The 12,012-nt window shown below is 36.6% G+C and overlaps 1 protein-coding gene across 2 annotated transcripts; it reads right to left on the bottom strand.

Moving 5' to 3' along the window:
* Positions 1-389: 389 nt before the first annotated feature.
* Positions 390-11,349, bottom strand: LOC117334245 (RNA-binding protein MEX3B-like). Of its 2 annotated transcripts, none has more exons than XM_033893752.1 (3): positions 11,193-11,349; positions 7,544-7,820; positions 390-6,058 (listed from the first exon to the last, which is right to left on the bottom strand). In XM_033893752.1, exons 1-3 carry the CDS (start codon positions 11,220-11,222, stop codon positions 4,635-4,637), a joined length of 1,731 nt encoding a protein of 576 aa, XP_033749643.1. In that variant the 5' UTR covers positions 11,223-11,349; the 3' UTR covers positions 390-4,634. The 2 variants fall into 2 exon arrangements, with proteins under 2 accessions (XP_033749643.1, XP_033749644.1); XM_033893753.1 differs by lacking the exon at positions 11,193-11,349 and adding an exon at positions 10,730-10,835.
* Positions 11,350-12,012: the final 663 nt, after the last annotated feature.

Below are 12,012 nucleotides of genomic sequence, written 5' to 3'. Positions count from 1 at the left end.
CCATACGTGTTAAGACAGATGGACGTCCATATATGTTAGACATATGGACAACCATACGTGTTAGACAGACTGACCATAGATGTACGATTGTTCTCCTTGCACTTAAGTTAGTTTAATACTGTCATGCAAACGTTTTACTGAAGGTTTTTGATCATTTGATTTTACAAAGAATGTCAAGACAACCATTTCAGCAATAAACTTTTTGTCTAATAGTTAAGCACACATTTACATTGTTACCATTGTACTGTAAAGCCTCAAATACAGATTTCTTGATGCATCCAATCAATGATTGATTAAATATCATAAGAGAAAATTAATATAAGCATAAATGTGTATTTCAGGCTATTTCCAGTACAGTAAGAGAATCAAGCCACAACAGAAACATTGGAGTATTTATAGGTAGAATTTTAATTGCAGAAAAATAAAACTTTTACATATTTATAAATTTCTTTTCCGATTTCTCACCAAATATAATAGTATATTGGTCTTCTCTCGAAGTACCATCAAAATAAAAAATCTCTGTATTTATAACCTGAACACTCCATCTCCCTCCCTGCTTGCTTGGACAAGCCCGTCTACCACACAATCTTCCTCCCTCGCTCTCAGCCACTCACTGAACTGTCGGTAAATAATATTAAAATAGAAAACACTAAACTATGAAATGTACGACAAATTATTTCAAATTGATAAGATTCAATTTTATACAAATTATATATACTTTTGTCTTGAAAGCATCAACATCTGCACCTTTTCCAGTTTTGGAAAAATTTTCATCAACTTGCATACATAATATTGGCATAATGTCATTCTAACTAATAAACTCAGTATATAACTAATCATAACGAACCCTTTCTGGGTGATCAAATTTTTAACTTCTTTGTAATAATATACTGTAGAGTAAAATAAAGTGTCTTCATTGTGGACTATAAAATATTTTGACAGTGGGATAAAATATGATAAAAAAAAAAAAAAAAAAATCTCAACAAAACCAATAAACTTAAATTAAGATTGTTTGCATATTTAGAACAGACTTCATGAACCAATATATTACTAGATTGTAAACAATTGCTAATCCACAACTTTCCTTCCAACAATCGCTTCAAATAGTTATACTGATCAAACAACTTAATCTAAAATAGATATTTGGTTATAAAGTGTGTTAATTACTGGCTTAGCACTACAGAAATGTACAGATTTCATTATGTAGAGTAGTCCACGAACGGACAATGACATATTATTTTGACAACATACTGAACCTGTTTTCTAGGCAATCCCACTGAACATTTATCCACACAAGCTCCATAGTCACTCGGCCAAATTAAAAAAAAAAAAGTTTCTTTAAAATTGTACGATCCTAAATATTTCATATTATTTTTTTAACAATTTTTTTTTTTTCAAATTTATAAAATTAGCTTTAATTAGCTTGAATCAATACGAAATATATGTAACACAGGGCTACATGACATAGAAATGCATGTTCACAGCCACCATTTGACAATGACTTGCATGTTAATATTTGGCTCTAAGCTTTCTGGACAAAATTTCTGAGATCATGGTGACCTTGAACCAAACAAGATGTTGTGACCCAACTTATTCCCCTTGCATTCTAGGTTCCTGACCCACTTTATGTCTGGCATTACCTTCCCTGATACACATGGACATATACACTGCATTTTCAATAAGTTGTAAAGTTTTTCTCAGCTTTAATATCAAAACTAAATGCAAAAATTAACATCAAATCCTGATGCCAACATCATATTGGAAGCAACATCTACAAGTTATCTTTCTTTTTAAAAAAAAAAGTAAAGACAAAAAATTCATTATGCAAATTAAATAATCTTTGGAAAAAGGATAATTAAATAGTCGATGCATCAATACATGTTTGATCGGGTATATAATAATATGAAATTAAAACAAATTATAACAGTACAATTTTGTTTCTCAATACGACTAGAACTCTTTGAATGAAAAGAAGACGAAGTTGCATAGAAATTGTGCTGTTGCTAGATAAGAGGATAGAAATGATACAGGAAAACTACTGCCTATAGCTATTGAACTTCAATTTTGAAATATCGTTAAAAATGAAATTCCACATGGCTATACATAACTAAGTCTATGTTTCTGGTAACGGCCAGGGGGAATTGTGTTACACACTTTAGGTGGAGTTTTCTTCTTTTTATATAAAATATATAGAACATATATACATCCAGACATCATACAGACTTTGTCAAACTAAGCCTCAACTTTTCTTCTTTAGGAATGGTAACTAAACGTAGACTGGGTTTCAGGGAAGTTAGGTTGTATCATACACAACATTAGGGCTACCAGAAACAAAGACATAATTTGTCTAGCCTAATTACACGAGTGATATAACAGAATAAATGATAAACATATTATGAGCCCAGTACAATTTATAAATATAGAAGTTGGAATTTACGATTGCATAGGTGCCAAATTTCTGTCAAAAAATTGTGCCCCGGTTTCCATGTCAACTTTCACTTTCCAGTAACTTTGTATCTTGGTTTCACTTTCTATCTATTCTTGGTTTTTACTTTTACTGACTGTCCCCTTATTCAAAATGGATTTCTACAGACCAATTTAGAAATTATGGTAAAGTCAACCGACTTTTACTAAATTTACACCGAGTAAACTTAAAAACAATTTATTCACAAATTTATACCAGATACTATTAAATGGTTCATAACAAAGTAGGTCTCGAACAGACCTGGTGACAGCTTTGGAAGACATTCTAATTATACCTGGTTACACTACATCTCGGTGTTTATCGTTTCACATCCCCTTCAAATACGAAATGTTGATTGGTTTTGCAAAAAAAAGTTTCTTTCAGTGCAAATATACATACAATATATAGGTTTATATTTCCTCTTGACATGTATTTCTCAATCCCTTCACAAAACTGGTAGCAAAAATAACTTGCAAATGTATTTGATTCGACTGCACTAATATTGTGAGTAATATATAATTATTATTAATATATATATAATCTTATGTGCACCAGCACAATGTAATGCATGCAAAATATATGCATATAATTTGCATACACCTTTATATAATGCGAAATTAATGGGACTATCAACCTTGACAACACAACAAATAGTTGTTGGGAGAAAATAATGGCAACAAAAAATCCATTTCTAACAGTTAATAATTACTCTCTCGACACATCAATGTCGGAGCATTACTACAAACTAGATCATAAGCAAGTTATTTAATCAAAAAAAAAAAAAATTCCTGAAAACATTTATTTTACCAATTTACACATTTATCCATTGAGCAGGAGTTTGTCACTGGTAATTTTAGAAAATTAAAACATATTCATGGATCTCTTAAAAAAATATTTCAAGCTTTCAAATCTTGGTCAGTTTATATCAAGATTCAGACAAAGTCCTGCTTATCTGTATTTTGTATGTAGTCTCAGTTCAACATGCAATATATATATATATATAAACATTTATATAGGACATAAATTATAATGGTCCCAGTAGGTGTGTCGCTTTGGCATCAATAATAATAGGGTACTAGTACAACATCCAGCCCCGCCCCCTACATACCACTGGATTAGAAAAATCAATATCCAAACATCAACCCATCTTTTTCCGTCACTGTTTATTTATTAATGTTTTAAATCATTTGCTCTTACCCCGTTAGAAATTAATCAAAGATGATGGATTAAAAATTGATTATGATAAGTCATGGTTGCCCTATCCCTGCAAATTGAACCAATTTATTTTCTCCCGGACTATTATATCCAATTTATTGGAAAAAAAAAAAATTTAATCAAAATGCTTGCAAAAAGATGTTATGTGTCATTTACTTAATGACTGTTTTTACAATTGTTCACAACAGTTCATTATAACAGACTATGTATACATATATATATATGAGTCAATAAAATGTATTAATGTATATAGAGTAATAGGCTTAACTACAATCCCCCAGTGGCTGAGAGATACTTACACAGTAACATTACAACACATAATAAAGCTCAGACCAGCTAGGCGTTGGCCTTAAACAACACAGCTCGATACGGTCATCAAGTCACGGTATACATAATAATAATAATGGGGAAAATGCACATTGAATTCCAAGAATAAAATACTCTGATAAATTTATGTTACAAATATTAATACTTCTTTGCATGGATATCATTTATGAAGATCTATTTGTTATAATAATAGTCAAATTAAAAAAATCTTTAAAAAAAAGTAAAAACAATGTTGCACAGCTATATTAAAGGAATAGACTTGATAATAATAGACATACATTGTACACAACATGAAAACAAAGATCTTTGTATACATCAGGTGTCCATAATAACTCATAAACTGTTTCAAGTACAATAATAATAATAATAATAATATAATAATAATAATCTCATAAAAACAATATTTAATATATTAATGGTGAAAATGTTGTCTTTGATATACAAGATGAGATTTCTGTTAAAACATTCTGTGAAAAGTCTATAATTATATATTCCATATCTTATATATAATAATATATAGAACAACTTGAAATGATAATAGAGCAATATTCCTGAATGTAGGATAAGATTTGAGTTGATAATCACCTATATTTATAGATATATTTATATATATTACACATCCTGCTGTTTAAGAAAAGATGCGGATGGCCTGAGTCGGTGCTTGTTGGCATACAGGACAGCTCCGCTCCAACTGGGGTTTCTCAACGATCAGGTTCGCGCACTCCATGCAGAACAGGTTATGGCCGCATGGCACTAGTGCCGCCACAATATCGCTCTCTGAGCACATAAAGCACTGCCTCCTAGGGCGGCCATTCAAGGTGGGTACCGAAACTGGGCAAGTAATTCCGCCATTCCTGGCCAGGGAAACGTCCACAACCGAGGCGATGGGGGGAACGGTCAGAGCACTGGTGCAGGAAATGACCGATGCATCCTCACTCGAGGTAGGCGTGAACGTCGTGCTGGGGGTGGCTCCAAACATAGTCGTTGTCACACTGGCAAGAGGGTCGCTCCTGATTCTCCGCACAAGGGCATGGTCACTTGGAGGCGAGGGAGATGACCTGTCGGACCCAGACCCTATGCCACTGTGTGGAGGTGAGGGCGAGTCGGTGAGGGTGGGGGAGAGTCGATGACCACCGTTGAGACTGCTGCTACGCCGCGGCATGCTGGTGGAGGTGGAAGTGAACAAGGAGACTAGAGTCGAGTTACGATTGTCATTGTACTCCCCCCACATGTAGGAAGGAGGTAGGATGGGATCAAATGATGGCGAACCACCAATCCCTTCGTCGTTGTCGTACATGTTAAAGCCATTGAAACCATTGCCAAATCCATTTCCATTGGAAGCAAATTCTGAGATTTTAGTGTTAGTATTCACCGGCGGGAAACTGAAAATATTGGTGTCTTGAGGGGGTGGACAACCGCTGTTCAGGGCATTGTGCATGTTGTTGAAAGCACATGTACCATTAACTCCATTGGGTGATTTGTTATATCCATTGAAATCACCACTTCCATTCAACTCATGGAAGCCTGAATCAACACCATTGCTGCGAAAATCATCCTCATTCTGAGAATCCATAATTCCTCCTGTTCTGAGAGCAATGTGACTTTCGATTTCCTGTCTGGCTTTCTCCACATTCTCTGTGAGTCCCGTGACCTCAAACACTGGTTCCTTGTCACGACTGGGAGTGACTATGTATGTGTGTGTTTGCTGTTGGATTCGTTTGATGGTGGCTCCCTTAGGACCAACAACAAGACCCACAACTCTATACGGAACACGCACCTGTATTGTGACCTGTCCTGGAGCATTGGGACTTGGGGGGCCTGTGGTTAGAGTTGTGCCATTTGTTGGCGTGGTAGTAGCGGAAACTGAAGATACACTGCTGTTGCGACGAGAAGCACGAATTTGACTGAAATGTTCAGCTGCAGACAGAATTTCCCTCTTTGCGGCATTCACATCCTCTTTCCTACCAGTAACTACAAAAACAGGTTCCTCACCTCGAACTGGGGTTTTGATGTATGTGTTTGTCTTCGCTCTCAGCGCCTTAATTTTGCATCCTGAAAAAAAAATACAAAAAAAAATTACCATTTCATACTCATAATGAAAATTACTAGTTTAGGTTCATCATCATCTAGAAAGCTGGGTCCAGGCAGATTATATACAAAGTTATTTCATTTCAAGAGTAGCAGATCTTTGTTTAAATTTTTGGGGTTTCAAGTTTTCTGCTTTATTCTTAAGTTTCAATATATTCATACAGTAATAAAATTGAAGTGAATTTCATATTTTGTTGCCAATAAGGAAGTTTTTAACAGAATTACAATAAATATCCATTACATTTAACCTTAATTTGTCTTCCTTATTCTGTATACTATGGGTAGTGTATATATATAGGTCAACAGTGTTTTATGATCTAGCTGAGCAAATAAACCTGTGTAGCAAGCTTTATGATGGCAGTATAATGTCACTTGCTGGCTTAAGTTTAAGTCCATGTTACACATCATCAGTAGATTTAGGCAGAAATCCAGAAATATTCTGGAATTATTCAGCTCACAACATGGGATTGTATCTATAATAAAATTACAAGACATTGCATTGTCCCCGAGTAATTTTCTTTTAAGTTCAGCATCTGATAAGCTAAGTGTCTTGGTCTAAATGTATGTATCTGAATCACATCAAGTATCATTTCGGCTGTTTCATATGTGTACTAGACTACCTGACAATGATACAAAAGTATTAACGTGTGTTTAAATATTCATGAATAATTATTTGTTATATTTAGACACATGGTCTACAAGCTTGACTTAGGTCAAGATACACACACGGTCAAAAACTAGGTTTGCATACACAACGTCTAATAGATTCTACACGTTAAAAAAAAAAAACTTAACTAGAATTAATAATACTATCTTAAATTCATTTTAATATCTATAAACTCATCTTTTAAAATTTAAAAACATTTTCTTATATTCATCTTTTATGTAATTACTTTCTATGTTTAACCATAAACCGGAAAAATCAGAGACAAGTGTTTGTTTACTTCTTGAGACGAAATATTTCAAGTGTTTCCCTGACCTCGTTGATCGAGATGGGTAGTAGATTTTGTGAATGGGTGAGGACCACGTGGTTTCTTTGTTTATGATCCAGCGGGGTATTTCGAGTGCACGTTAGCGGAGTGTCTACCCCGAACACGTGGTTAACGAACCTCGTGTAAAACTCCAGACATGAACGGTGTCATGTCTGGGGGAATTTAAGTCCAACAAAGAACACATAGTTAAGATTGGTTTTGCTATCGATAAAGAGTAAACAATGTTTCATTGTCAAAACTACCTACATCGACTTGTAAACACGGGGGACAAAGCCGTTCGTCAGTCACAACAAAGTAGACGGTTTTAAAACACAAAGATAGGTTATCTATATATATCAGCCACGTGAGTTATATACTGGCCATGGCTATGTCTGTGTATTACGACACTCTAGTGCTACAAACACAGCAGCCTTAAAATGGAAAATGAATACGAGTGGAATGAAACAAAACGACTTACCCTGTCGTCCGACGATTTCGGCCACGTGTTCTGAGCTGGGTACTGGTACACATTCCGTCATGTTAGCACTGCCTCTTTTCCTCGCAGCATCCAAATCCATCCCGGATGACGATGACGAACTGTTCCCGACAGAACCATTCTCCTCCTCGGTACCGTTCAACCCCATCATCGAGAGTTCGAAGGCTAACTGCAGTGCGCGCTGTTCCTCGTAGCTCGCACTTGGATTCATCTCATTGTACAGGCTAGCTGGCATCGTTGACAATTTGGGGTTCGAACACTAGAATGTACAAAAATAAAGATTTCATATAAACTCCTTGGTTCACATAAGTTCCCTTTGTTAGGGCAGCACTTCGCTGCTCAATACGCGGCACTCTCTGTTACACTGTCTGTTATTCTCACAATGCACAAAAGCAATATGGCCTGGGTGACGTCATCTTCCCAAGATTCCGCGGCATTTCTTGGCCTGCTTCCCTGCGCCCATTGGCTGTGTATCACTTAATGGGCGGGGCGTCAACTTTGACCTAGCCTGGCTGGCGAAGCATGGCAAAACATTGATGTTTTTATTGCAGATGTCTTGTTATACACAGGAGAGATTTAGGAAATGAAATTATTTGATGGAAATGGAAGAATGGATTATTTAGCCGTACATCAGTGTTAGAGCGTATGCATAACAACAGAAATTTGACCACATCAATTATGTTGTTTTTGTTTAAATGTTTTAAATTGCTGTTTATTTATCATAGTCTCCGGGATATTTAAAGAGACAATTAAAAATATTTCAATATCGTTAGAAACAATTACAAAGACGCGTCTTTTCTTTGTTCTCTAAACTTGTTTACTCTGGAAACACCACTTTGTAATGGAAACAATTTTATCTACTGTTGAGATATTTATTAAGTCTACAATTCGAGTCTTTCAGTACTAGAAGAGGGCTCCGCGAGGTTTGGTTACAATAAAGATATAGAGAAAGAGCATGTTTCGTGCTGCATTAAGTCGTCTTGTGAGTTAAGAAACATGCAATAGCCCTATCTAATTGCTTAGAACGGGTCCAGAGGGGACTGTACTGACCCTCGTTGACCCAAGACGTGAATATTGGTTTGATTAGATGAAGTTAGGGGATATCGTGATTGGGAGTAATTCACAGGACTGGGCATAAAACACGTTGAAATAAAGGATGTCTGTGCCTATGTATGCTAAATGGCAGGTCGACATCCCAGGAAATTCGACACGCCCATTTCACAAACCGAATAATTGTTTTGTAAAATATCGACACTTTTAAAAATTATTTACATTTTTTTTAAATATATATATATATCTGTATATTTCATGTTGTATATCAAAATTCAAACACATACTGTCGTTATTACTACTAGACAATGTATATATATATATATATATATATATATATAGAAACAGATAATTGGTATATGTAGTTTACATAACACGTATCGACCTGACGTAAATGACTCGTTATTACTTAATATACCCTATATATATGTAACAGAGCGCATGATTAATTAAATTTAAATCACTGCCTCCGCTGGGGATCGAACCCGGGACCTCTGGCTTACTAGTCTTACGCTCAACCGATCGAGCTAAAGAGAAGATCTCTCTAGCCAAGCGGTATATTGCGGCTAGTATTTACCAGGGTTACATACTCCCCCTCCAGGAAAGAACTCGTCCTCGAGTTTCCAGGAGTAACAGCGATGCTTGTGGAGCAATCCTGAGTATTTCCCCCGGGTCCCTACATGGGCGCCAATGTAACAGAGCGCATGATTAATTAAATTTAAATCACTGCCTCCGCTGGGGATCGAACCCGGGACCTCTGGCTTACTAGTCTTACGCTCAACCGATCGAGCTAAAGAGAAGATCTCTCTAGCCAAGCGGTATATTGCGGCTAGTATTTACCAGGGTTACATATATAGAAAAATATGTATAATGTTTTTATATACACGTATCAAAATCATAGAATTAGACATTACCAGCTTAAAGTTTCAGTGTATTTGTTTTCAGAATCATTTAATGAATGATTGAAATAACAATGATGTTAATGTGTTATATAACTACATATACCAGTCTATGGGAATCGATGGCGAAAAATTAATTACAGGTTCATTTGCGCCAGGTCGATATGTGTTATATAAACACAGTTGGTAGTCGATGTATGTTGTTTGTTTACACTAACAGGGCTCGCTTCACCTATCAATCATTTGTCTATATTAACCCGGGACTAGAGAATGGCTCGTCCATGGTATCTAGGCCCAGGAGACCAATCCCTAATGGGCAGTTAACCCCAGGGTCCCTCTCCCTTAGGGGTCAAGATGACATCACACACAGCAGGGAGTTTACGTTAGCAGGTTAATACGCACAGAGCTAATTACGAAGTTAATAGGTCTGTATGATATCAGTGTTTATAGGAGTAATTAGGGTTTCCTGTCCTGTGGCCATGGGTGCCGTCCCAAACACTAACACAATAGTATAAATAAGTCATTGTTGTTTTATAAATAGAAAAGGAAATAGATACGGAAACTGACACCCAGTACCGTACGAAGTCACAAACCCCCTATTGTCTATACCGCCATTTAAGTTTGATCTGGGTACACAGGTACATACCTTTGTACAGACAAGCCAATATACCTATACAATATACCTATACAGGTATACATGTATATAAATTGAAATATTCAAAATCTTGCATCAATGTCGGCTTTATACTAAATCCTGTTTTTTTTCCCTCTCTCGAAAACAAACGAGATTTTTTTCTAGTAGTATCTACAGGTAAAAGCGAAATCGTGGCCGTTTAATCAGAGCACCAACCATGATAGATTGTATTGGTAAAACAAATGGCCAATGTATATGTGCTTCATGCATCCTGTCCCAGACTTTGTGCTGTGAAAAACGTTGCAAATGTAAGCTAATTACTTATCTAAAAACATGTTTTACAATACAGCTAGTGTAGAACATTTTTTTTACGGCTAACGTGTGGAAGTGACATCATTATCGGCACACTCATTACCCCCTCACAATACACGTCACGAGTTGGACAATTGTCAGAATCAACTATGAAGAGAAAAAAATTCGCTGATAATAATCTATAGCACTAAATCCACCTATTTACAATAAATATATACAAAACCTCTGTAAAAATTATCAGCAAAGCACGAGGATGTTTAGTTTTAATCTTACCGTGCCTGTCTCCATCCATCTACAGTATAATCCTGGCAATATACATAGACACGAGTCACGTGGATTGGTCAGACGAGGCCAGTTATCGGCCGCAATAAGCGATCGCACCTGCACTAATCCGCGCGCAGGCTAATTAACGGGTCTAAATAGCACTATCTCTTTATAGCATTATCTAATTTCTATTGATTTTTGATATCACACTACACAGGTATTGATCCAAAAATACAAACAGCTCATCAACGTACACACATCCACTGATAAAGGCGGCTGCTATTAACGATTCTTCATATTTACTCCATAAATGATTTTTTTTTCCCAATTCAAAGACAGTGTATAACATGTACACCTGTCTGACGCAGACTTTGTGCCAGCCTCCCTGGTACTGTATCCATCTGTACGCAATTCACAATTTTGTAGCGGCGTTCCTTGTTTACACGTACGTAATATTAATTAATAGGCTTACCTTTAAAAACGGTGCGGCCTCGAACAACATGACTGTCGGGTTTAAATAGAAGATATGTTTGTTATATTCTCTACGTGAAAGGTAGATGTCATGAAGACTGGCTTTGCGACCTCTTGGTTGTGTGTGTGACCTCGTCAGTGGATGTCAGCAGTGTGATGGGGTGGGTAGATCCGCACAGGTATAAATACAATGTGACACCCGTCCCATCATCACGCATGTGTTGACACGGAAACTAGACAGGTGTGATGATGGAACTTAACTACTCCAATCAGTGTACCTCTCCTCAGGTGATTAGTGACAAATCACACCCCAAACACCCGACCATGCCCCGGGCTGATCCTTATCCATTCCCCGCGCCTCCGGAACAAAGGGAGGTGTTAAGACCATTTTGGGACCTATTTAGTATTTACCAGCGTGGTTAGTGCTAAACCAACATATAGCGCCCTTATCCATGGGCTTTGGGCAAAATATACATGCTTGAATCCGATTGATTGCATTTCCGCTTTGAAGTGTGATAAATTAAAAAGAATATGTTTACAGCGGTTAAGACATCCGTTCCTTTTCCTGGACTTCAGATTCCAAGGCCACAAGATAACAGGAATATTGGCACACATCGCAAGCATAATATTTACGTACGGACATTGACGAACGCGATGATGGACGAGAAGGCGAAGGAGGGGTTATTGATTTAGGGACACTTTAATCAATGATGTATGTACATCTATTGATATAGGTCCTTACTTAAGATAACAGGGCTTACCGTCGTATTAAAAACATTGTTGTAATGGACACTGGTTCCGTGACCAGACCCTCCAACTTC

Source organism: Pecten maximus, chromosome 9 (genome assembly GCF_902652985.1).
Source record: "Pecten maximus chromosome 9, xPecMax1.1, whole genome shotgun sequence".
Taxonomy (NCBI): domain Eukaryota; kingdom Metazoa; phylum Mollusca; class Bivalvia; order Pectinida; family Pectinidae; genus Pecten; species Pecten maximus.
The sequence above is the reverse complement of the archived record's forward strand: the minus strand, read 5'-3'. Positions and strand labels throughout refer to the sequence as shown.

Excerpts from the sequence above, each read along its gene's own strand:
- LOC117334245 (XM_033893752.1), bottom strand. The coding sequence starts at position 11,222 with ATGTTGTTCGAGGCCGCACCGTTTTTAAAG. Across the intron at positions 7,821-11,192 it reads AGGCCGCACCGTTTTTAAAG|TGTTCGAACCCCAAATTGTC; the intron begins GTAAGCCTATTA and ends TGTACATTCTAG. Across the intron at positions 6,059-7,543 it reads CGAAATCGTCGGACGACAGG|GATGCAAAATTAAGGCGCTG; the intron begins GTAAGTCGTTTT and ends TTTTTTTTTCAG.